Here is a 27,588-nt window from a genome sequence, read left to right as displayed (position 1 = left end):
AATGAATGATTGAGTCTCTTGATTGGGGTTCAAACCACATGGACCAAAGAGATTGAGCAAGAGCGGGCTAGGGTGGGAGACGTATGGACATGGTTGTGCTCACAGATACTGCAATCTGTGTCTGGAGATACTGGCTCAGATCACATTAACCACAGAGTGAGGGAAGCTTGAAGGCCAAGTATGAATAAAAGATGGATGTAGAAGGAATGTTAGGGAAGGAGAGAGGCACAAATAATAACAAAAAAGAAAAGTGGAATAGCTTGATGAAGAGATATCAATGACACAACCCTGGTAGGAATTGAAAGTATAAGTAGTAGTAAAAGGAATAGTTTGTCCAAAAATGAAAATGCTCATAATCTTCCAAAACTGTATGGCTTTCATTTCTGTGTGGAACACAAATTGGGAAATGTAAAAAATGTTTTGCTCTTTTCCAGTGCAATTACAATAATTGAGACTGAAGCTTTCAAGCTTTAAAAAGGGCTATAAAAGTGCTCTGAATGTCTTGTTTGCTATATTTAAAGTCATAATACAGATTTTTTGTGAGAAACAGACCAAACATGAAGTAATTTACAGGTTTGGGACAACAGTATGATGTGTAAATGATGACAGTAAAAGCATTTACAATGTTACAAAAGATTTCTCATTCAAATGAATGCTGTTATTTTGAACTTTGTTCATGAATCCTGAAAATAAATCTTGGTTTCCATAAAAATATTAAGCAGCACAACTGTTTTCAACCTTGATAATATTCAGAAATGTTTCTTAAGCAGCAAATCATCATATCATAATGATTCTGAAGGATCATGTGACACTGAAGACTGGAGTAATGATGCTGAAAATTCAGCTTTGATCACAGGAATAAATTACATTTTAAAAAATATTAAAATAGAAATTGTTTTACTGTATTTCCGATCAAATAAACACAGCATAAGAGACAAAAAACATTTAAAAATCGTACCGACCACAAACACAGTGTACATTTTGTGGGAACTGTCCCTTTAAAACGAGTTAACAAGGAGTTAAAAAGCAGAAAAGGGCAAATAAACTGAAGTAGATGGAGGACACGGGTCATTTAAAAGGGAAAGCGGCACATCTACTGCCTCAGGCCCTGCAATGGTTAATACTTCATGAATGAGAGCTACAGTATACGTATCACGTTCTCACACTCGTCGCTATCTATGTGCACAAGCGGACGTAAAGTGCCGAGCTTCCCGAAACCACAACATACCGTCCTGTCTCTTTAACTTATGCTCCATGCGTTTTCTCTACAAATCATACACTTTGTGCATTCTGACAGATATTAAAACATTCCTGGGATGTTATGGATGTGCATGTGTTATTTTTTGGGGACGGGGGAATTCCATCCCCTTTGAGGAGAGCCGCAGGAATGCAGGCCTGTCTCTTTCTCCTGTGTGTGGTTGTTGAGCACACCTTAGCTTGGATCTGAGCGTCCACACATTCTCAGTCACATGCAATAATGCCAACTTCCTATTTTTAGACATTGACGACTATTTGTCATTTAACGTTATAAAAATTTAATATTTAATTTGTATTTATTAACGTTTTTTTTTTAAAGTTGCAAGACACCGCCAGCATGTTTGATCAAATATTGAATTACAATATTCGGAATATTTTGTTATATGAATATCTGAGCATGCAATTTATCAAAAGAAAGAACCGACCCTCTGCTTTTAAACTAAATCCATAAAATGATCCCATGACTGGGACCCTTAAAATGTCCTATGCACTGTATGAAGCATCTGACAAAACCTTTTAAGGTTCTACATAGAATCTTTTCTTCTAATAGTGTTTAAGGAAAAACCATTGGTGTGTTTTCTGCCAAAGACTGCTGGGAAAACCCTCCTTGTGCCCTAATTTGTGTCCTTAAGTGCCCATGGCGAGCCCTTGATGACTTTTCGATCTGCATGGCGGCCCTCATCCAGGTCTGGGATGGTGGTGACACGAATAAGCACCATTTACAGTGAGTACAAGTACTAAACCCCATCACTAGATCTCTACAGAGGTATCAGAGAGGTTATCGAATGAATGAGAGTCTGAGCAGTGCGCACATCACGCTCTGTTAGAGGGAAAAAAATGCTCTGCAAACTGATCTGTGGTCCTCGGGGAGCGCAGAATCTGCACTGGCGCCTCCAGGATTTGGATTTGTGGCCGTGGATCCTGTGGATCAGATCGACTGTTGAGCATAGTTAAACTTCTAATTGGACCTCTACTGGTTTGATCATAACATAAGTAAATAACAAAATTACCATAGCGGCACATGACATACTCAATGTGAAATGGAAACCACCATTCATTTCATACCGGAGTTTTCATGGGTTTCCTCAAAGCCTTAGTTTTATTTGCATCAAATGAAATATGCTCTCTTTGCTATCTATGTTTTTGTCGGCATGCATTGTGAAAGTTTCCTGACTCGAGCTCTCAAATGCAATGGCCATCAAATGCAAATGCAAATGCATGGCTATCTCTCTGTTTTGTGGAAGTTGATTAAATCAGCATTTTTCTGTTGAAGAAGTGGTTGTTTTCACTCAAAAAGAAAAGAAAAATCTACTTTTTTTCTGTTACATACTTCAGAAAAAGAACATTTAAGTGTAATTTTACGGTTGCTGTACTATTGGTGTTCATTTACACTAAGGATCCAAAGATTATTATTTTTTTAAGTCTTTTATGTTCACCAATGCTGCATTTATTTGATCGAACTAAAAGCATTAATATTGTGAAATATTATTACAATATAAAATAACTCTTTTTTTTATTTGAATATACTTTAAAATGTGACTTATTCCTGTGATCAAAGCTGAATGTTCAGCATCATTACTCCAGTCTTCAGTGTCACATGATCCTTCAGAAATCATTCTAATATGATAATCTTATCAATATCTTATCAAACAGCTTACTATTTTCAGGATTCTTTGATGAATAGAAAATAAACAGCATTTGTAACATTATAAATGTCTTAACTGTCACTTTTGATCAATTTAATGCATCCTCAAAAAAAAAAAAAACTACTGACCCCAAACTTTTGAATGCTAGTGCCTATATTAAAAAAAAAGCTTTGTTATTCATTCATTCATATTTAATGTTTTGTGTATGTTTTTCATCATCTTCGTCATTTTCCACACTTTTGATGATTGCACCCAGGCAGATTGTGTTTATTTTGAAAGAATGAGAAAGATTGCGCATGTGTGTGTTGGAGTCAGGTCACATTCTTCAGCGTGTCTCTGTGAGGTTCATTATCGAGCTGTGGTCCGCCCAACTGTCTCCCTCGTACCTGTTCGGAATGCATCTCTCTCTCTCTCTCTCTCTCTCTCTCTCTCTCTCTCTCTCTCTCTCCTTTATTCTCTTTTCTTCTATGCCACAGACAGCTGTTACACTTAGGTTACAGTACACCTTGGAGAGACTTTCATCTAGTGTTTTTTTATGACACTGCTTGAATGTGCAAAGGTTTTAATTAGCCCAATCCCAGACAGGCCCCAGGGCTGCAGCAGCGCCACTCTGTCTACTGCCTATGCCACTCTCTCATTCTCTCAATCTGCCTCTCTCTCTCGCCCTCTTCCTGTTCCCTCACAAGCCCACCACCTTCTTGCTTGTCCTGTTTGCCCTCTGTTTATCCGCCTCTTTTTTTCTCATGTTGTGTCCCCCTCAGCAAAACAAGCCGCTGTACTCGTTCGAGGATAACGCAGACTACGTCTATGATGTGATGTGGTCGCCCGTGCACCCCTCGCTCTTCGCCGCCGTGGACGGCATGGGTCGTCTGGATCTGTGGAACTTGAACAACGACACCGAGGTGAGGTAACGCTCTCGGTCTGGTCCCCCAGATCACGCCAGGCCAAAAGATGCATCAAAACAACAACAAGTTCCTTTCTGTATGGGCGTCTCCCCACAGGCCGCCTTTAAATCAGCTTTCTGACAGCTCCTCACCAACAGCTCGCACAACAATCCAGCGACGTTCCTTTCCACACACACATAGTCTGCAAGCTGAAGGCTAATTACTCCGATGTGTGCGGATTCCTCCCTCTCCACCATTCCAGAGTCATTGAGTTCCCATGGGCAATGGCCCAGCCAAGCGGTTTAACCTGGTCCTCTAGGGCCACCGTCCCTCAAGACCTTCACTGACAATCACTTATGTTTTTCAATATTTTTCTAAATGTTCCTAAAACAAGACACATTTACTTGGGAAGAAAATTGTGTATGGGATTCTTTATAAAACTAGGGGTTTTAAAGAACACTTTATGCCAAAAAGGCTCTAGATAAGGAGAAATATCTTGTGTGTGTGTGTGTGTGTGTGTGTGTACATACCACATATGATTCATATGATTTATTTTATTAATATATATATATATATATATATATATTTATATTTATATATATATATATATATATATATATATATATATATATATATATATATATACCACATATGATCTAGATGATTAATTGTATTCATATTTTATTAAAATATATATAAATGTATTCATATTTTACTCCACTGGAATTTTTTAAATCTTGTTCCAAACATAAACTTAATTTTGTTAGCTTTATACTTTAATACACAATTAATTTGATTGTATGAAAATAAACGAATACAATATAAATATTTTTATAAAAAAATATATAAAAATAATAAAATATTCAAGATATATTCTCTGTAAACAAAAAATTGCCTTTAAATTAATCTTTTTACATTATTTAAAAAAATGAATAAAATTTTCAAAAAATAATGATCTAGATGATTAATTTTATTCATATTTTATTAAAATATATATAAATGAATACAATTTTCAAAAAATAAGAATAATTTTATAAGTACAAAAAATGTAATATAAAACACAGAAAATGTGTCTTATTATCTTAAGGACTTTTTCTAAGGATGTATATATCAGTTGAAAACAAGGCAAGAACGAGACAGAAATGCTGATTTTGGCTTGCGGACTCTAGAATGATGAGGTCATATTACCTGTCATATCCAGCAGTGTTTATCACTGATAATGGAGGGTCATTGTACATCACATGTTCTGATGTTGTTATATGTGACAGTTGACTTACTGCGACATGGACCGTTCACACAATACGTCAGTCCGTAATGTTGGACACGCCGGCCCCTGAGGCCATGGCTCAGAAGTGTTACATCTGTCTCTGTTCTGACTGACACTGCCTGTCCACTGAGGAATACACACCCTCTTTAATTACACACTCACCCATCTCTCTCTCTGCATGTGTGTTTGGTGGAAGGTAACCAACAACTAGCTCACTGATTGTAAATCATATATGGTAAAGTCAACTTGAAATCAGAACTGACCCTGAATGATGCTTGGAAAAATGTAATCTTTTCCCTTCTTTTTTAACCAAGCCCTCTTATTTTTCCAACCAGCTATCATATAAAAAACACTTTTCATGCTCCTGTCGCATTTTATTATATAAAATCAATCGCATCTTATATATTTTTATTTCCAATATCCTGTTGAACTCCAGTAAAATAGTCAAATGCAAATGTAAAAGGGGTTGCAAACACCATTTCAAGTCTTTGGCGAATGGGGACGAAACGTGAGATGAATTCGATCTCACATCTGCTTTTATAACCACTAGGCCACTGTACTTCGGTACTTCAATATATACCATGGTAATGAATGATCACCATGATGCACCGCTATTGAAATTCTGGCTCATTCTGATAAGCCAATAATTTATTTGTTTATTTATTTAATAAATTATTTGAACGTTCTGGCCAATAACCAATTCTAAATTCTAAAATTCCCAATATTATAATGTATGTGGGAAAAATGTGTAATTATTTTGCTAATGATTACATTTAACAGTGTTAATAAATTAATAGTGTTTTTAAAGCTTAACTTTAGATGTCACCAGAATTAGTGTAAGTGCAATATCAAATATTGGTCAATATCAGCCAATTTTTTATATTTCCTCTGCTTTGCTCTAATGTTGGCTGATATTCGACATGCTATCAATATACCCTCTTGAAAAAAAAGGTTCAATGGGATTCTATACAGAACTCGAGAGTTCGTGACTGAGCCAAAAAGGTTCTATATAAGGAAAAATTCTTGCAAAATACTATCATGTTTAATCGGTTATTTCATTTTTTTCTAGTGATAAAGTATGTTTACAAGCTGTTTAATTAATAAAAGTTGATAAAAATTAAAAAATGAATAACAAAAAAAGTAATTAAAACAAATCCCCTAAAAGGTTCTATATATAAAGCTTGGTTGAAGGTTGAAACAATTATTTTCTTACTCATGTATTTGTCTTGATTTCCAGTACCAATATCTAAACATTCTTAAGTTAAGATACATTTACTTTAGAAACAAAATCGCATAAGATAAAATCTTGTTTTCTGAAGAAAGGAATAATAATTAAAGTGAGTTTGTGCATAAAACAAATTTTTTTTTTTTTTTTAAGGTCAATGGGGTCAGAAAAATCATCTAGTTTTCCCTTTGAATTAAGTATTTTTCGGACCCCACAAACATGTATTATTTCTGGTTTTAAACACAAACAAATTTAGATTTTTTTTCTCTTCAGAAAACAGGACTTAATATTTTATGTCAATTCTATCTTGATAAAAGAATGTTTAAGTATTGGTACTGGAAATCAAGACAAAAATACTGAGTAAGAAAATCATTTTTTGCTTTTTTATTTATGTAATGTGGTATTTACATGGTATTCTAAGGTATTTACAAAGAATTTATGTCCATTTCTATAAATAAAAACATGGTAATGGTTCTATTAATTTTGAATAATGTGTAAATGTGGCCTTTCGTGTCATATCAGTAACCTTTGACCTTGACCTATGTAACTTGTGCCCCTTCTCTGTCCTTTTGCCTATTCCAGCGTCAACAGCTTGTTTGGCCTGTTGAGGAGAGATAATGAAAGAGTGTGTGTTGCCTGAAGAACAATGCATGTTATCCAAAACACCAGGAGCCCCCAGTGCTGACGCACACACCGACACATGCGTAAACAGCCAAAGATCTTGTGCCAGAAAGCAGCCAACAGTTCTCCATTGTCAACTTATAAAGAAATTCACCCATAACACCATTAACAGACTGCGGGCTCGCCTGCTTCCAATTTACGCGAAGAGAAGCTTGCAGCCAATTGAACCTTGCAGTTGACTCTTGGAGGAAGCTGCTCGCTAATAGCTCTCAGGCTGTGGTTAGCCTGTTCTGAAGCGAGGAAGCTTTTGTATTAGCCAGCGTACAGCTCCCATCTTTGCTGACAACATGTGTCGGGCCAGTCTTAACTGTCATAAGTAATAGGCAGAAATCAACTTCACACACGCGCACAAACAGAGCCTGTGTATCACTTTAATGTGTGCGGCGCAACTATTCACGATGATTTATGAAATCATTAAAAGCGCTCGTAGCTTTTCCAGAAGAGCAGCGGATTCGTCTCTTCTTCCTATTAGAGCTCAGCTTTGACTAGACATCCTAACAACATCATTTGAGTTATAATATCCAATAAGAGTTAATGCACAAACTGAAGGCACGTTTTCCGAAGGGAAATTCGACAATTTTATAATACTCTTGTTATAATTTATTGTATTTATCTATATTCTTCCTTGAATTTGAAAATTGGAGGTGTCATCAGTGGAAGTCACATTTTTCTACAAGAATAACAGGTTGATATTTGGGGGTTTTACAATATACAAAGTGTTATTTGTGTCATTATTATTAATATTTTGGAGGAATATAGAGTTAGAAATTTGTAAATTAAATTTTTAGATATGTGATATTTTTAAAAAGATAATGTTTCGTGGCACTCAGTTATGTTTTGTTTTCCTGAATTATTAGGTTAGCTGTAAATATTTACATTATACAATTACAAAATTACACCCATCAAATTTTCAGATCACCAAATATGATTCAAAATTGATCAATTTGGCAATGAAACATAAAATACCGGTCAAACGTTTGGGGTCAATACGTTTTGTTTTTGTATTGTTTTTTAAAGAAATTATTACTTTGATTCAGCAAGGAAGCATTAAATCGATCAAAATTGACAGTGAGGGCATTAATAATAATGTAATAAAATATTTCTATTTCACATAAATGCTGTTCTTATTAACCTTCTACTTGAAAAATCAAATGTCTCACGGTTTCCACAAAAATATTAATATAAGCAGCACAACTTTTTTCAACATTGATAATAATAAGAAATGTTTCTTGAGCAGCAAATAATCATAATAGAATGATTTCTGAAGGATCATGTGAGATCATGTTTTTTGCTGAAAATTCAGCTTTGATCACAGGAATAAATGACATTTTAAAATACATTAAAATAAAATAAAAAGTTATTTTAAATTGTAATAATATTTCACATAAATGCAGCATAAGTGACCAAAAGAGACTTTTGAGCGGTACATTATACCTAAGAACAGTGAGAGAGAGCATCATTCACACACTGTGTGTTTGATATCGCTGTATTTGATTGGAGGTGTGTGTGTGTGTGTGTGTGTGTGTTGAGTGCAGGTTCCCAGTGCCAGCGTGACCATCGAGGGCTCCCCCGCTCTGAACCGCGTGCGATGGGCCGCCGGGGGCAAAGAGGTCGCCGTGGGAGACTCCGAGGGCCGTGTGTGGATATACGACGTTGGAGAGGTATGAATCTAATGAAGAGAATGTGTGAAATTACTGTTATTATTAGGATTCTTGCAGGAGCTTCACAAACATGGATGCGGAATGAAAGTGGAAGTGAAACTGAATCTCTCCGAGTTGGGTCTGCATGTTTACCGAGCCTCTCTGAACGGATAGCTTGTTATTGTTTGAATCTTTTATTTTAAGGCCGTCTCCACATGAATGAGTCTCCGCCACAGAGCAGCAAAACCACGAGGACTCCCATGTTCACCATGTTGTTTTCGGGCTCCAGGTTTGGCCTCTCCTCATGTGTGGGGCAGTGCTAATCTTAGCGCAGTGTATTGTGGTAATTGGAGAGTGCGTCGGTGGAGCATGTGGGCTCCTTGGGCTGATGATAATGGTGGGTCATCAATAAAATGAAGTGAAGGAAAGTTGAAGGGTTTCGGTGGAACGGGGGCTTATTTACCAAAAGCCCTCAACATGGGCTCGTTCAGCAGAGGCCGTCACCAACATGAACAGCACCACTTCTGACGACTGCCAAGTCCCTTTGTGTTATATTTAGTAGACTGTGTTAAATATTTGCTTTGGATCACCACCGCATGTTTTCGCCCCGCTTGAGTCGCATTGCGTATAGTTCAGATGTCATTTTGAAGTTAAAAAGGTTTTGTTCTTCAACCGAAGGGTCGTCCCCTGGAACAGAGGGGTTTTTAAGGCTACAAATATCCTGTCTTTACAATCTTTTCAGAGCCCGTCTACTGAGAGCCTGGCCACTCCCTATTAAAGGGTTAGTTCACCCAAAATTAATTACTCACCCTCGTGTTGTTCCAACCGCGTAAGACCTTCGTTCATCTTCGGAACACAAATTAAGATATTTTTGATGAAATCAGAGCTATGTCTCACTCCTCCATAGGCTGCTATGTGACCGAAACTTGCTGGCCCAGAAAAGTTATTAAAGAGATCGTTAATATAGTCCAAGTGACTCCAGTGGCTCAATCTTAAGGATATCAAGCGACGAGAATACTTTTTGTGCGCAAAAACAAACAAAAATAACGACTTTATTCCACTTTACATTTCCTTCTCTCTGGGCCTCGTAGTGTTTTTGCGCTGCGCGTCTGTGTTGCACGTCATCACGCATCACACACATGACCGGCGTTGGCCAATAGTGAGCCTAAACGTGGTGACGTGTAACACAGATGCGCTGCGCAAAAAGACTACGCGAACCAACTAGAGGCCCAGAGAGAAGGAAATGAAAAGTGGAATAAAGTCGTTATTTTTGTTTGTTTTTGCGCACAAAAAGTATTCTCGTCGCTTGATATACTTAAGATTGAGCCACTGGAGTTACTTGGACTATATTAACAATGTCTTTAATGACTTTTCTGGGCCAGCAAGTTTCGGTCACATAGCAGCCTATGGAGGAGTGAGACATAGCTCAGATTTCATCAAAAATATCTTAATTTGTGTTCCGTAGATGAACGAAGGTCTTACGCGGTTGGAACAACATGAGGGTGAGTAATTACTGACAGAATTTTCATTTTTGGGTGAACTAACCCTTTAAGTCCTATTGTATAGAATTTTGGTTGCAGTTCCACCAGAGTTCCACTGGGGGCGATCGCCCATGAGTGCAAAATGAATGGGAGTCTGTGGAGCTAGACGGCTAAATTAGTCTCTTTCACCCGATTGCCGTTGAGAAATCTCAGATTTAATTTTAGGTTTTGCAAGTTCAACATGGGTTATATATCGAAAGTTGAATGAACGAGTACCTATGTCCTTTTGATTTCTTACAGGTTGAGTTGTTGTTGCCCATAACGCTGATTGGTCAGTGAAGGACTGATTACAACCAGAGATACCGCTTGATGGCATCGTGTGTGTGTGTGTGTGTGTTTTCGGCGTGGTCTTTTAAAACAACAAAACAAAAACTCTTCTAGCACGTGTATTTACCTGTGTCAGCTGTGTTGTCAATGCCTCGAGAGAAAAGAAAGTGCAGAGCGCGAAACCACCAAAGTGACTGAAGGATTGCCGTAAAGCAGTATCTCTGGTCGTACGATGTGTATGATGTCATTGACATTTTAAAAGACTTTTTAAAGCAAATAAGTGACTAAAAAAACTAACACCCAGCAATGTGTGATTTCTTTGCATCTCCTTTCGAATACAACATTAAAATTACTAGACAAAAAATTATATCCTGAGAAAAGTGGATTTTGAGGGGTATAGCGCCATAGACCTCCATTCATTCTGCACTCGTCCTGTGAGCGCCCTCATATGGAACCAGAGTGGAACTGCAACCAGTTCAGAAGCCGGAAGTGTACTGAGAGTGAAACTTCTCGCCTTATTAGACATTCTCTGATCTTTCTTTGCTGTAGTTCTAGCGGACCATAGAAGAAGACAGTTTTATGACTATCTGTTGTATTGCCTCTTGTGGCAAAGCAAAGAAAGTCGCGTTATGAATTCTGTTCAGATATTTCAGGGTGTTACTTTGCATTCATATTTTTGCGTAGATTATGTTTCAGACCTGACTCTGTTACTGCAGTTCATAGATACAGTGATTTACTCTTTTCCGACCAGAATGAATTTAGGATTTAAATTATTATTATTATTATTATTTTTTTTTGAAGAAACAAGCCCAATTTGACATCTCTTTAAATCTTATTAAAACCTAAGTTGTTTAACATCATTTATTATTATAACATTAGTTAATGCATTGACTAACTAACAATGCGCAATATATTTTATGCATTACAGCATTTATTAACCTGTGTTAATGTTAGTTCATACAAATGTTCATTTTCATGTTGGTTCACAACTAATGTTGACTGATACAACTTTTGATTTCAACAATTTATTAGTAAATGATTAACATTAGATTAAAGTTTAACATTAATTAATATTAATAAATCCTCTAGAAGTATTGTTTAGTGTTTGTTCATGTTAACTAATACAGTTAACTAACGTTAACAAATGAAAAGTGTTACCGAAAAAAATATTTTAAAAATAACTGCTTCACTTCAAAATCATGTGCTCCAACCAACCTGCAGAAAAAAAAAATTATGTCATAGAAAAATTATAATGATATCATAGAAAGGGCCCCATCAGACCATAATGGTGTTAAGTGTTAAAGGTGCTCAAAGCGATGTCACGCGTTTTTTAGGCTGAAACATTTTTTGTCACATACAGCAAACATCTCACTATCCGCTAGCTTTCTGTCCCCTGAACACACTGTAAAAAAACGCGGTCTCTGTAGACAGCCCAGGCTCCACAAACGACAACAAAAACAAACTGGCCCAACCTGGACCACGAAACATAACAAACCGTGTTCCAGCCAATAACCGACAAGAATGATTTGGGGGTGGGGGTTGGGGGGTTAGTGCACATGAAGGGGGGTGTGAGGGGAGTGGAGGAGAGAGAAGCATGAAGAGGGAAGTTTGCTAGCTAGTTAGATATCCTAGACCAGTGGTTCCCAACCTTTTTTTGTCTGAGACCCCCTTTTTCCCAAGAAAATATTTTAGGGCCCCCCTTCACATTTAATGATATTATTGCTCTTGTAAACTTGCAACAAGGATGACAGAATATGTTGTTTTCAACCAAACGGTATGTTTACTATAACCAGATATGTTTATGTACAAATAATAGCCTATAATATTGAAAATACAATAACAAAAACATCAGTAGGCACTTTGTAATTTAAAAACGTAAGCCTAGGAGTAGCCTATAAAGTGGCCCTATTTAAAAATGCAATAACAAAAATATTCACACTGGTGTGTAGGTAAAAAAAAAAAAAAGTATATAGGCTATTACTAAATGACTGCTGTCTGGGACCTCAATACTTGCATGTTATTTGTGAGGCTTTATCAATGTGAGGCTTTATTTTTGACGCTTTTGGCGCTATAACGAGCGATAATAAACTTGCGTTTAAAATAATGCGTCTTTCGGAAGAACATTGTAGCCGGAACTACTTCTCTCTGTGTACGTCTATGACGAGTCACGCATGTACTGGGCTACTCCGCAGCAGCAGCGATCCGAACCAGTGTGAAATAGTCCCAATGTAAACACTTATTATAGGTGTACCATAGTGGTTCAGGATAAGACAAAAACACGGATTGGAAAATGGATTCATGATGAACTCGCTCATAATATACATTTTGTAAATTTTGAACAGAAAAAAGTTAAGGACTTGTATTTAATGCTCATTGCTCAAAACTATTCAAAATACGACGCGACCCCCCACAGAGCTCGCTGAGGCCCCCTTGTGGGCCGCGACCCCCCTGTTGGGAACCACTGTCCTAGACGACGACGACTAACGTTAGAATTATATTCTTTTGAATTTTGATATGGCCGACACACAACCAAAGAGACGATGTTCCGATGAACAAATAGCAAAGAAGATGAAAAATGGAGAAGGAACACACAAAGTCCCGACTTTACATCGGAAAAGCACGGAAGGGAGGGGGGAGGGGACGGGATGAGGAGGAGGGAGGGTCGAGCTAGCGTCCGTTTTGTTTGACATTACTTTGAACGTCAACAAGAAGTGACGTCACCCAAAATTACTAAGAGTACCTTTAAGCTCAGTAAAATGTCAGATATTTTTTTGACAAGGCAATGTTATTTCAGTTCGCAAAAAATATATATTTATATTATGTATATATATATATATATATATATATATATATACACACACATATACATATACAGTGATGAAATCCCAGTGTTATAAGGTCATTTATTGATGAAGGCTTCTTAAGACCACCTGCTGTACTATCCACCTTATTTTCGAACGCGGAAGTAAACATGGGTCCAATATCCGGTTTTTGTGCGGCACTTCCGTTTCCTCGCTTCCCTGGGCTAAATAACATATCGATCGCGAAGGATTATGCAGAGTGTATAGAAAAATGTTACACATGCCGTAGCAGATGAATACTACAAAGAACTAAAGCCCCGCCTCACTCAGTTAGGGTACCGGACCTGGTTGAAAACACTCATGCATCTAGCTGGCAGAGTGCCAAAACTTCACCGGCTCCTTCAGCCCCGCCCGTATAAACATAGTCGAGCCAACGCTGGACTAATATGGAGGTATTTTGTCATGTCAAATGTATTAATAATGCCATAAGAATGCAACCAAAGCATAGGATGGATAGCAATAAGTAGATGGCTATAAATAGTTGTAAATCATACAAAATAAATGCCATGATCATGCCATTATGCCATGATCACTAGATTTTATACAGGGGTTACTATAATGATTTTGTTTCTCCTTGGAGTTTTTATCATGGTTTTTATTGAGACTTCATAGCCCAGCCACTTTTCTGGTATCGGGTGGTCTTCTATAGGTGCTCACGAAATGAAAAGAACAAACATACGGTCGTTTCGATGGTTTCTTCAAATGTAAAGCTTTTAACCACAGGCGAAGGGATTCCTCAGGCCGGCGACACTCTGCGTGTCCGTTTTTATTTCGGCTCCCATGTTAACAGGTTAGAACGTGCACACTGCCTGCGTTACATGCGCGGAAAACGCGTGCATGCTATAAATAGAATCGACGCCTATTTTTCACGCGACACGCAAGCGTTTTGGAAGCGTTTCCAGACAAAATAGAATAGGAAAAGATCTTTGTATTTAATTTTACATGAATACTAATAAATTACATTTTGATGTTTGAAATTTTAGGTTTTGACAAATGCAGATATAAATGCAATGAAAAAAAAATCGATTTTCTAATATTGCACCTGTCAATACAGAACGAAATATTCTGTAGCCTGTTTTGCCGTCAATACTGCCGACGTTGTCTTTGCTGCTATATATATGTTTAACATTAAAGGCCTTCCACAACTCTCTCCCCATTATGTCGAATATAATCACCAATGAATGAGGCTTATCATATGTCACCTAGCAGTGCCGCGTCAGACACGTTTCTGGTGTGCAAAGACATGTAAAACGCCACGCAACAGAAACGCCACGCAGCCAGTGTGTCTCTGGTCGTAGGGCGCCTGATTAAAATGTAAATGATTTCGATGATTAAAACACTCCTGCTCCAAGTAAACCTTTCTTTTGTATCAGTTTATGACAACCTCTAACTGCACAAACAATCCCGGTCTTCCCCGAAGCCATGACGATGAGTTAGTTGTTAGGAACACTTGTTTAATTAACCGATATGGTGAAAAGTGATCAGCGCGCCAGTGACCGGAAGTGCCTGACCGGAAGTCTCGCACAAAATACCGTCAACTGGCTGCGTCCGTATTTCCGTTAAAAATAAGGTGAATAAAAGAGCTTGATTTGGCCTTTGGTTTGGAAGTGGCTGTCATCTCCTCCCACCTCTCTATTCCTGTTTAATTAAACCCTGTAGATCCTCTCTCTCTCTCTCTCTCTCTCTCTCTCTCTCTCTCTCTCTCTCTCTCTCTCTGACTCTGACAGCAGAAAGTGATCCCACATCGTCACCCAGCCGGCCCATAGTCCCCATCTTCCCCTTCCTGAGAACTGACACGATAAATATTCAGCACTCAAAGGCCAAACAAGCAGCTTTATTGTTCTGTCTCTGAATCACAATGTGTGCTGATCTCTTTCCTCTCCCACACTGTGACAGCACATGTAATGCGTAGCTTTGCTCTTGATGTGGCGTTTTGGAGATGTGGGGGGTGTTTTTGGCACTGGATCTCTCAAACGCTCATCTGTTGCAGCTGGCCGTGCCCCACAGTGAGGACTGGACCCACTTCGGACACACACTGATGGAGATCCGTGCCAACCGTGGGGATGGAGAGGAGGAGGGGCCTGGGGAACTGAGCGCGTAAACACGGATCCAACAGTCATCAGCGTCATCACAAACCCAGACTGAGCCTGATGTAACACACAATTAGCATGTCCACTAGTACTGTGCTGTTTACCGGTTATCCAAAGGGACCGTTTATCCAAATAATGAAAAATGTTGCATTGTTTACTGATCACAAAGCCGAACAGTAATGCTATCTATCAGGATTTGCTAGTGCTATAGTGAGGTTAGGGTTAAAGTCAGCATGAAACAGGAGTTGTGATAGTCTTCTTCTGAAATGGCTTCTCAAACAAGAACAAATATAGAGCGGAATTGATTGGATGGTTTCGGTTTGCTGTTGTTGTGATCTCACACGAGCGACGGGTTCTTCCTTACGCGTGCCAGAAAACGTCTTCAGAGAAGAAAGAAAATGTGGCTACGAGAAGTTATTTCAATTAAAGATTATGAGGGCACATGAATTTAAAAAAAATAATGATGTCCACAGATCAAATCATTTATGATAAATACTCCAATATTCCATAAAAATAAGTCAATTTGATTGTCAATTTGATTTCATTGTGACTTTAAGGGTTAGTATTTGTTTCAATGCTGTGTTGGCAATGTGCACTGTGATTAACATGACTGATGATGAAATTAGAATCGGCTGCGGGCGGGGCTTGTTCTTAAAGGGATAGTTCACCCAAAAATGACAATTCTGTCATCAGTTACTCACCCTCATGTTGTTCCAAATCTGTATGAGTTTCTTTCTTCTGTTGAACACAAAAGAAGATATTTTAAAGAATGTTGGCAACCAGAGAGTTGACGGCACCCATTTTTTCTACTATGGAAGTCAGTGGCTTCCGTCAACTGTCTAGTTGCCAACATTCTTTAAAATATCTTCTTTTTTGTTCAACAGAAGAAAGAAACATTGGGTGAACTATCCCTTTAATTGGGTTTAGGGGGAGGGGGAGCATAAACATATAGTTGTTTCGATTATTTGCTGGTATAAGAGTAAAAGTTATCTTTTACTCTTGTCTATTTTTAGAGGCAGCGTGGCGATGTGGGTTATTGTATAGCGCTGTGTGCCGCTGTGTTAAGCTGAACCAATTCAGTAACAAATTTTAACTTCTATTTTGCGTAATGCGTAATTTATGAAGTTAGAAGGTTACTAGTATCAAGTTTCTCAAACCGCTTTTCAGCAACGCCACTCCCCTACCGCTGAATTTGAACTGAAATATACCCGTATGGATAGCAAAAAGGAATAAAATTGAATCGAGCTTGCGAATCGCCCTTTCGTTTACTGCGTCCTTCCATGGTGAATGTGATTTCATCGAGTCCAACATGTTCCTGGATCAACATTCCAAACAACCAATCAAATTTGAGGGACAAGTTTACAGTTTATGTCAAGTTTAGACTCACACAACCAGGGTTAGGTGCTTCTACATCAGTGTTATTCACCCATTATTTCCCTCTTATTTTAAGGGATAAGTTATGGGTTATGTTAGGTTTAAGGGATTCAATTTTTGTACTAAAATGTTGTTCCAGGATCAGGAACATGTCTTACTTGGCGAAATCACGGTGATCCTCATTCCATAATGAAATTGAAAATTGAACCACAGTTTTATTATGGAAAAGAGCTGCTTACTCTGCACAACAATGTCATACAGGTGTGAATGAATACTGTGAATGACAGTTTTCATATTTAGGTGAACGATCCCTTTAATATGGTTGCTTATGGTAAAATAGTTTTTATTTCTGTGAGCTTCTGTGCAGTTTTTGTTGTGTAAGAGTTCATTGTATTATTATTTTTTATTTTTTTATGTTTCGTCTCATTACCTTGATAGCATTTACTGCTAAATCAGTCCATAACATGTCTGAAAATGTGAATTTGAAATAACCTGCTGCTAGGACGCGATTTTCGACGTTGGTTGGTGTTTATTTTTTAGTATACTTGAACAGTGTGTGTATATTTTTGTACTGAGCTCCCTGCATGAAGTATTAACAAAGTCATGTAAGTTTAACTGTCAACAATAATGGCTTTCTCATCAGTGTTATAGCAATGCAAACAGGTATTGTGTGCTTGCTAAAAGATTTCACATTTTAGAAATGATGTTATTGAAAACCATAAGTGAGAAGTGTGTGGCTAAATACAATGAGTATTGACAAATAAAACATGTTAAACCAGTTTCGTTTTGATCTTTTAATAAATCTTTTTCAATCAGTGCATCTATTGCTGCCATACTTAGAGTAAGGCACAGTCTTTACACACTATATGTACAATCAGCTCTACAGTACAGCTCAATATAATGTCTTCACCTCAATTTTACAGTACTAACATACAGTGCATTATCTGTAAAAACCTTGGAGTCTCCCGACTGCTTGTATATCCCAAAAACACGATTCAAACATAAATATGAAATACTATTATACATTCAAATGTGAGTGTCCACATCAGTAATGAAATGAATGTTAGTATGTGATTACATAGTTTTATGGTAAAAGGAGAAAAGAAAATGTAAACAGTTGCACATCTATAATAAAAAAAAAAAGTTTAGTTTCAACTGGATATGCTTGTACTGCCAAAACTCTGCAATATGCATCAAGTGCCTTGAGTTCATTAAATAAAAGGGGATCAACTTTAGTAAATCTAACTGATCAGTTACGTGAATTGATTGGGAAGGTCATACCCATTTAATCATTTTGGAAGTTTCTTAAAGGTAATTTGTCAGGTAAATAAATAAAAATACAATAAAATAAAGAATCAAATGAACAGTGATTTACATTTAAAGTCACGCGACCATCCCACTGAAGAATCCAGAACTTTGGTAGATCATCCCCATCTACTTTAAAGCTGTAATATGCATTAATAATCACATAAAACATCCTTTCCAGTTGATCTGCTGAAGGTTTTATGAGATTCATAAGTGTGTGTGTTCCAGTGTAGGGTAGCGTCACATAGTGCAGGCGTTCGCCTCAAGCGTGGGGGGCGGCAGGCGCTCGGAATCGTGGTAGATGCAGTCCAAATTTACTCTCGATGCCAGCAAACGTGGCCACGGCCAACCTGAAGCCACCGATGTGGTCGGGATTGGGCGCCGGGAGGCTGATCCGAGACTTGGGAGTAGGCTCTGCGCCAGCTGGTTTTCTGTGGTGAGGAGAGAGCGAGAGAGAAGATGGATGAGGAGGAGGAGCGAAGGCAGACTTCACATTCTGCCCTGTCCTGTCCTGTCAAACAAGAATAAACAGCCTGCCTGCATACTGAAAACAAGAATATTTTCCCCTCAAGTTATGGAACACAAAATAAATGAATAGACCAGAACTGGTTTCTTGCTTTCCTTTAAAAAAAAAAAAACTTCCATTTAGGACACAAATCCTATTTTAGGATGTCGTCTTAACATTTTAGCTTGAATGAAATCATAATCGTGTAGTAGCTCAGTCAGTCTGTTGAAGCACATAAACCAGACGTGAATATAAAAACAGTTCTTTTGAATTTGAGTGTCAGCATAAGCAATAAAATGTCAATGTAGACATATGATAAAAAGGAAAATCATTTTTGAATCTTTTTACTCATTCTGTATATGCATGTGCTATTTTCTCAGATTCTCTTTTTTAGCATAACTTGGTTCTGATTATATCTTCATATCTTCAAATTATGTCATTGTATAATAACTGTATATTTGACTATAGGTCAAAAGTTTAGCAAGATTTTTCCTTTTAATAAATGAATGCTTTCATTCAACATGGACACATTAATCAAGACATTTATAACGTAACAAAAGATTTATATTTCAAATTGACGCTGTTCTTTTGAACCTTCTATTCATCAAACAATCCTGAAAAAATGTCTCACGGTTTCCATAGAAACATTAAGCATTCCATACTATGGAAGTCAGTAGACAATCAACTGTTTGGTTACCCACATTCTTCAAAATATCTTCTTTTGTTTTCAGCAGAAGAAATTCATACAGTTTTTGGAACAACTTTAGGGTGAGTAAATGATGAATTTTCATTTTTAGGTGAACTATCCCTTTGAGGACACTGTCCCTTTAAAAGCATGTCACAGGTCTCTCTTCTATTAGAATGAACATTACAATGTTATTATTTTATCATATTTATAGTACTACTGGTCATCAGTTAACAGTCATAACATGAAAGTAATTAAGCATCAGCTAGAATTTCAGAATCAGTGCATCCTCACTTTTTCTTTTCACATAAAATAATGTCAACTCAAAGAAAAGTTTCAGATCTTCAGATATTTCCGCTACATGACTGTATGATTTCACGCTGTCCTAAAATACTCTGTACCCTGAATGGAAAAGTTTCAAGAAAAGGCATTTATTTTGTGTTCCATAACTTGAGAGGAAAATATTCTTGTTTTTACAATTCAGTCAGGCTGTTTATCTCCAGTAAACTTTTCGATATGACAGCACGCGATTAATAAAGTGCTCACCGAGCCACATGAATCAATATATAAACAGGTATAAAAACAAATCCACACATGGGTCAATATATATACGATGTTCTTTTATATGTGCCTGTGGTTTCTGGCTTTCAGGACAGCACAATGTTCCATGGGAAAATAAGGTCATTCTGTCCAGAACTGGAACAGACTCCGGTCGAAGCAATCCTCCCCACCTCAAATCGCTTGGACACATGGAGCCATGTGGCTATGGAAGAGCATTTCTAGAAATGTCACCTCCAGGCTTCAGTGAGTCAGCTGACCCTTTCTAAATCATAAAGCGAGGGTGTTTTTCGCTTCAGCTGGAGAGATAAAGATGCCGCAAACAGCTTTCAGTCCAGGCATTCGACGCTTTCTTGTATAGCAATTATTGGGCCTCCCTGCCTCAGATGTAACAAAGTGGCCGTCGAAATGAGAGTCTTTGCTACAAAGCCAGCCCTCTCTAAACAGCTATTAATGAAATTTCAGGGCATCTGACATTTCAGTGCTCTTCAAATTCACACTGTGTGCCCCAGAGCTTTTGTTCCTAATGGAAGAAATCGAAAGAAAGTTTTAAGAAGTGTGAGAGTCTTACTGTCCACCGAAGTCTACGTAAAACCATCTCTGCAGCAGCTCATAGGTCACCAGCGTCACTCCAAACTGAGGCGAGGAGCGAAACACACGTGCTGAGAAGGACAAACAAACAAAATTACATTCATGTGAAGCATCAGCAAGCATTCTGAACAGATTCTACATTCATTAAAAATGCTTTAGGTCATGTAGGAGTGCTAATACACACAATTATTAACACTGTTCGCCATATTGTCAGAATTGCAAGTCTTCTTAAAGGGATAGTTCACCCAAAAACAAAAATTCTGTCATTAATTACTCACCCTCAATCATTCCAAACCCGTCAGACTTTTGTTCATCTTCAGAACACAAATGAAGATCATTTTGATGAAATCTGAGAGCTTTCTATCCCTCCATTGACAGCTACACAACTACGACTTTGACGCTTCAAAAAGTTCATTAAGAGATCATAAAACGAATCCATATGTGGTTTAGTCAAAATTTTCTGAAGAAACTCAATCGCTTTATATGATGAACGGATTGAATTTAGACTCGTTTACGATGACTTTTAAGAAAATTCTTTTCAGGAATTCAATTTATTCTTAATTTTTTGCCCCTGTATGACTTTTATTCATCCGTGAAAAACAAAAAAGGAGCCATTTTATTCCAAAAATAATTGCATAAAGTTCAGTGTGCTCCATAAAGGAAACTGAGTCTGTCCATCATAAAAGTGGAATAAATGTTGTCCATATGACGTGTGTAGTATCTTTCAAATCTTCTTAAGTTATACCGTAGTTTTAGATGAGACACTGAATTAAATTTAAGCCATTATTTGTTGAAAAGCTTTCTTTAGGTCTCAAATCAGATTTAGGCTTGCGTTCAATTCAAATGTGGCAGGTCAAGATGTGTTAAAAGTCAACAACGTCTCATCATTGATGTCAAACCAACTGTGGCGCATCCTGACACACCGAAATTGAATTGAATGAGATTTGAGAGCTACGACAGGTGGGCGAATTTGCAGACTAGACTTTTTGTGGTCCACTGAAAAAGAAATTCGTACAGTTTGGATTCTCATTTTCTCATTTTTGGCTGAATTAACCCTTTAAAGGTGCTGTATGTAATAATTTTGTCTGTACTAAAGCATAAAACTACTGTCAAATACTTGTTTTTCTGAAAAACATTGTTACAGCCAGTTTTCTACTTGGAGTGTGCGTTCCAGGTCAGAATGTTTGTTTTGGTCGGTGTGATCAATCACTGCCAATTTACCCAATAGTATTTCGATACACTGGGTACTGGGAAACAACTCTCAAATATTTTACATTTGGACTCGCTAGCAGTCGATATTACATACTGCACCTTTACTATATAAGGTCAACTGAAAAATCCTTTGGAGCAAAAAAACAACATTAGCATGACTAGTTTCAGGTAAGTTGGCGAGATACACCTCCAGCTCCTTTCCAGAAGGCACGAGGTCCCTCCTCCTGAAGAATCTTCCAGAAACAGTCAATGAGTCCATTGTACGTGGTCTGGCCTGCACGGGCAGCCACTTGTAACCGGGTCTTGATAACATCAGCAGGGGTCACCAGGGATGCGGCAGGCATGCCTAAAGAAAAGTCACACATGTCAATGAAGAGTCTGACTTGAATTCATTAGAACATTTAAGTAACAACTTCAATCGTTTTTGAATACATTTGACTCATATAATCACATGAATATAATTTAATTCACTTTTCAGGCCAGGATTAAAACCTTAGCGTATGTAAACTCTGCGATTCCATCTATGATTAATGCACAGCGTGCAATGAATTAGTTCCACCAAACAAATACAGAAAGCCTATTTGATCAAATATTATAAATATCTCAAGCGGAAAGCTCCATTTATTCAGCATTATGCATAGTTTTTCCATTTTCAGGTCCAGACAATGCTTAATAATGAGGCTGGCATAAGCCCAGTCCCACGCTGTCCAGCACAAAGGCCACTGTGGCACCAATTCAGCTCTTCATGCCCTAAATCAGCGATAGCATTTAGTCTGAGCGGCCACACCGCCATCGCACCGACTCCAACACATGTTCAAGAGCTTTATTTTAACATCTAAATAAAATACTTGCATCTGAATAATTACGTGCCTTTCACTCTGCTGGCCTGCTTCGACGGACAAACCTTCACCGGAGCACAAAGAGCAGAAAAATGAATTACTGAAACTAAACTCAAATCATTTCATTACCAAATAATAAAACTGGCAACAAATGAACTATTAACTAAATTCGTTTTTTAATATACAGTGAACCCTTTACCAACCCGCCCATATTAAACATAAACAGGCCACTAGACAGAAATGACACTAAGAAATGTAGTGCTGTTAAACATTTTTAAAGGGGGGGTGAAATGCTCATTTTCACTCAATCTCCTGTTAATCTTGAGTACCTATAGAGTAGTATTGCATCCTTCATATCTCCAAAAAGTCTTTAGTTTTATTATTTTTATCAAAGAAAGATAGGGTGTACCGAGTCTTTCCGGAAAAAAACGAGCGTCTGGAGGCGGGCCGTGTGGGCGAAGCTAAAGCTGTACTAACGCGCCGAGCTAGTAACAACACAGAGAGACAATAGAAGCAGTTTTACTCACCGAACCTTTATCATTGTGACTGCTCGATCCTTAAGCATTAGACGATCTGCAAATTCGTCGATCTGGGCTTTGTTTATAAAACAATCATCGTCGAAATGCAGGGAACAAACAGTCTTGCACAACTCCGTTTATGCTCAGGAAAAACAAACTCCATCCACGGGTGCCTTAACGCCGGGTTCTTTGGGAATCTGTGCAGGGTTGTCTTGCCCTGGCAACCAAAAACACACTTCTTTGATGACATTGACTTCCCAAAAGCCGGGCAGGGCGCTTTGATGGCGAACTGCTTTCGCTCTCTCGCTCTGGTCTACGAGTACGCACGCGCCCGCGATCTTCCTGGAGAAGTGCCGTTAGGACCCATATAAGGAAATTCCGTTACATCTGACGTCACACATACCCATACTCGAAAAAAACTTTCCGAAACTTGTGACAAACCGGAAGGACAATTTTTGGCACAGAAATACTCCTTCAAACGTACAATTTAATTTTTTAAACTTTGTCCATGTTTAGCATGGGAATCCAACTCTTTAACAGTGTAAAAAACTCAGTATGCATGAAATAGCATTTCACCCCCCCTTTAAATTCAGAAAAAATCTGAAACTAATTAATAATAAATACAGTAGTGTGAATTACAGATCATAGATATAGAACTGTAAAAAATAACACGCAATACATACATGCATTTCCACTAGAAGTAGAGGATAAAGCCAACTTTACATTGGTCGATGCCCTAGAAGTCTGCCCGCCTCACCAATAATGGCGCACAAACTGAGCGTGTAATTAAATTTCCCGAACTGACTGTAAATCACTAATTGCCTTGAAGCTCGAATCGCTGATAAATGGTAGACTGAATGATACATGCCATAAGAACATACCTAGCCATAAAAAGTCGCTTTAAACCATCTGACAGATATAAAACATTGGGAAAGACAGGAATGCTAAGCTCTTTCTGACCATGTATGGCTTTTCAATCTCGCATCACGCTCACGTCAAGAAGCAGTAAATCTAAAACGGCAAAAAGGATTAGAAATAAATATTAATTCTCTTTCACTTGCATTCCAAACCATACTGGCTTGGCTAAAGACGTGGTCTTTTAAACAATGTTTTCTTAAAGACGAACCACAAGAGTAAAATATTAAAAACAACATCAGATCTGGATCGTATTTTACATGTGACAAGGAACGAGAGACTTGTAAAAATATTGCAAGTCAGATCTTGGATGTGTTGGCCTGGTCATGCCAGTATCGTAGGATCTGTTTATTGCTCCTGCAGTAAGGCTACTTTGGGACTTTGAGATATTTTGTTCCTCTTTTAACACTCTCAAAGCTCAAAGCACAAACTTCCAGCCCCTTTATATTAAACAGTGGAAAATATCCAACCCTTGGCAGGCGCGCTGCACTTCAAAACATAGCCTAAATCACTGAGCACTCTAATTACGGCCAACCACAATGGAGCCAGTGGTGGCAGGCGGCTACCGGAGAGTGTGTGGTGGCTTACCCGCCAGCGCCCCTGCCAGCAACAGCCTGCCAGGTCCCACTCGCCCGTCTCCGTCGCTCAGGGCCGCCTTGATGTGTGCGTAGCAGGGGAAGTAGATGGCCGAGAAGGGGATGTCTCTCAGGAAACAGGCTTTCGCACCCTGGAGGCCGGAAAGATGGACACATGACGTCAAGAGAAATATTACAGAGATGTCTTTTTGATTCAGGGACCGCGCTGGTGTAGCATTGTGAGGTATTCTGGGAGTTCGGTTTATGGCGTGTTAATGTCAACCCTTCGGAATGAGTCTGCTTTGTCCCTTTTCTGACTTGTCACTTCAAATAAACATTCACCATGCTGTTTTTTTGCGGAGACTATTCTTGCGTCTGTCACCGCAAACAAAGCCGTACCTTCAACGGGATTGGGTTTCCTCGTCTCCAGCGAGCTGGCGAGCGGCCAGGAGTGAAGAAACAGAGAGATTTTCCTCTCAGCAGAACGCTTTAAAGCCCGGCTGAAGTGCGCTTTAGACAGGCTTCATTAAACTCGCAAGGTTAATCTGCAGCGTGTACACAGGTAGCACAGATAGCCGAGGTATCTCTTTCCTGAAGCGATCTTTGTGCTCTCCTGCGGGCCGGGGCAGACGGCCCGCTGCGAAACCAGATCAAAATCACCCCCGCGTCCAGAAGGCCAGGCCTGGCTCATCTGCTTCGCCAGTGTTAATGTGGGAACATCTGGATCCACTGGCCCTCAGTGTGCATGATAACTCGACAACAGCACACTCGCAGGTGTGTGTGTGTGTGTGTGTGTGTGTGATATGAAGTGTGTGTGCTGGGGCTCTTGGTTTGGGAGTGTTGGTGGAGGCCCTGCAGCAGCAGAAGGGGAGAGGCGGGGTAATTAGGCTGACAAAGACAGCTCTGTGCCTGGGCCGGACCCTGAGGAGCCAGGCCGTCTGAGAGAAGCAGGCTGCAGCGCGTCTCCTGCACTCAAAGCACATTGTCCGCGCGGCTCAGGAGAGACACAGATGGAGGGGAGGCACCGGATTCGACATTCTTACACACACAGGCTGTTGTGTGCCGTAGTGACCCCCCTCCGACCATGACTCTGAAATAAAGGCTTCTTTCCCACGACAGGCTGACAGGTGAGCCCTGGAGACTTACCTGCCTCGGCCAGACAGGAGCGCAGGCTTTTTTTCCAGTGACCAGCCATCTGATTTACTGATAAGTGAAGCACATTCTACTGTAATCTACTGAGTGATATCGAAAGTGTATGAGAGATATTGATACTTAAAGGGATAGTTCACCCAAAAATGAAAATTAGCCCATGATTTACTCACCCTCAAGTCATCCTAGGTGTATATGACATTCTTCTTTCAGACGAATACAATCAGAGTCATATTAAAAATATAAATATATCTTCCAAGCTTTATAATGGCAGTGAATGGCCGTTTCTGTTTTGAAGTCCATAAAAGCGCATCTATCCATAATAAAAGTGCTCCACACGGCTCTGGGGGGTTAATAAAGGCCTTCTGAAGCGAAGTGATGTGTCTGTGTAAGAAAAATATCCATATTTATTACTTTACGAACATACGGATTCCACTTAACTATAAAGCGCAACTTACACGAGTAATGCGACGTACTGCTGATATTTACGCTACATCATGACTCAATACGCTACTTCCGACGTCACAAGTTGCGTAAGTTGCGCTTTAAGCGCAAGTAGAAGGCGTATGTTCGTTTGGCCTGAAGCTAGAATTTTACTTTGCAACGTGTTAAAGGGATAGTTCACTTTGAAATTAAATTTTGGTATGTTTTAGCTTACCTCAAGGGCATCCAAGATGTAGGTGTCTTTTTTTCCGCAGTAGTTTCAATTTTGAATATTTTTAGGTCAAACCGTTCTTGTCTGTCAGTCATTTGATGCAGGTTTATGGTCACTGTCTCAAAGAGCATGCACAGAGAAGTCCAAATTAAAACAATTCCCCATCGTCCAAATTAAACAATTCCCCATCGTAAGTACACATTGATGGCCTAAGACACAAAACGAGCGGTTTGTGTGAGAAAACGAACAGTATTTATATCGTTTATACCTCTTGTAACACAGCCAGGTCCAAGTTATCTGAGGGCGCAGACTGGTGCATAGATATATATACACTAGATGTCGCCTTGGCTATGGCAGTTCATTGGAACGAATGTCTTTAAGGCGACATCTAGTGTATATTTTTCTTACACAAATGCATCGCTTCGCTTCAGAAGGCCTTTATTAACCCCCCAGAGCTGTGTGGAGCACTTTTATCATGGATAGATGCACTTTTATAGACTTTAAAACAGAAACGGCCATTTACTGCCATTATACAGCTTGGAAGAGCCAGGGCATTTTTTAATATAACTCTGATTGTATTCATCCTAAAGAAGAATGTCATATACACCTAAGATGACTTGAGGGTGAGTAAATCATGGGCTAATTTTCATTTTTGGGTGAACTATCCCTTTAAGAGACAACCTGAGAAAGTCAATGTAAATGAGCCGTGTGGGCAAAGTGGGTTTGAGTCTGACTTATATACATACATATACATAAATATATACAGTATATATACAATATATATATACAGTATTATATATATATATATATATATACACACACACACATACACAATACATATAATATATATATATATATATATAAATATATATATATATATATAAATATATATATATATATATACATAATTATGAAACAACAGTTTTTAACATTATTAATAAGAAGACATTTTCTTGAGCAGCAAATCATATTAGAATGATTTCTGAAGGATCATGTGACACTGAAGACTGGAGTAATGATGCTGAAAATTATTCTATTATATTTGTTTATATTTTTATCAAATGAAAGCAGCTTTGGTCAGTATAAGAAACTTCTTTCAAAAACAAAAACAAATGTAACTGACCCCAAAATTTTTAACATTATGCATATATATATAGCTGCGGCCTAGCAGTAAAAATTTATTTAAGTTTTCCTCTTCTCCTCATTATTTACCGGTACTGTCCTCTCTACTGGCTCTTTAATAATTTTTAAAAAGTGAACATCAGTTATTATTACAGCATAAAACAACATCAAGCATCTACATATAATTAGCACCACACATAACACCTACGCAGAGGTGAACGCGCCT

General features: G+C 38.4%; 1 protein-coding gene across 1 annotated transcript in view; it reads left to right on the top strand.

The window, feature by feature from the left end:
• LOC308686525 (cytoplasmic dynein 1 intermediate chain 1) overlaps window positions 1-15,370 on the top strand; it is a gene marked incomplete at both ends in the record, with an annotated part of 38,760 nt that extends 23,390 nt beyond the window's left edge. Inside the window, 3 exons of the mRNA XM_081394957.1 lie at window positions 3,665-3,805; window positions 8,496-8,621; window positions 15,260-15,370. Of these exons, the coding sequence (XP_081251083.1) occupies window positions 3,665-3,805; window positions 8,496-8,621; window positions 15,260-15,370 (378 nt within the window). The remainder of the gene's footprint in view (window positions 1-3,664; window positions 3,806-8,495; window positions 8,622-15,259) is intronic.
• Between the last annotated feature and the right edge of the window lie 12,218 nt (window positions 15,371-27,588).

Source organism: Scardinius erythrophthalmus (genome assembly GCF_964197995.2).
Source record: "Scardinius erythrophthalmus genome assembly, contig: HAP1_SCAFFOLD_370, whole genome shotgun sequence".
NCBI classification, from domain to species: domain Eukaryota; kingdom Metazoa; phylum Chordata; class Actinopteri; order Cypriniformes; family Leuciscidae; genus Scardinius; species Scardinius erythrophthalmus.
This window is presented reverse-complemented; position numbering and strand designations above follow the sequence as displayed.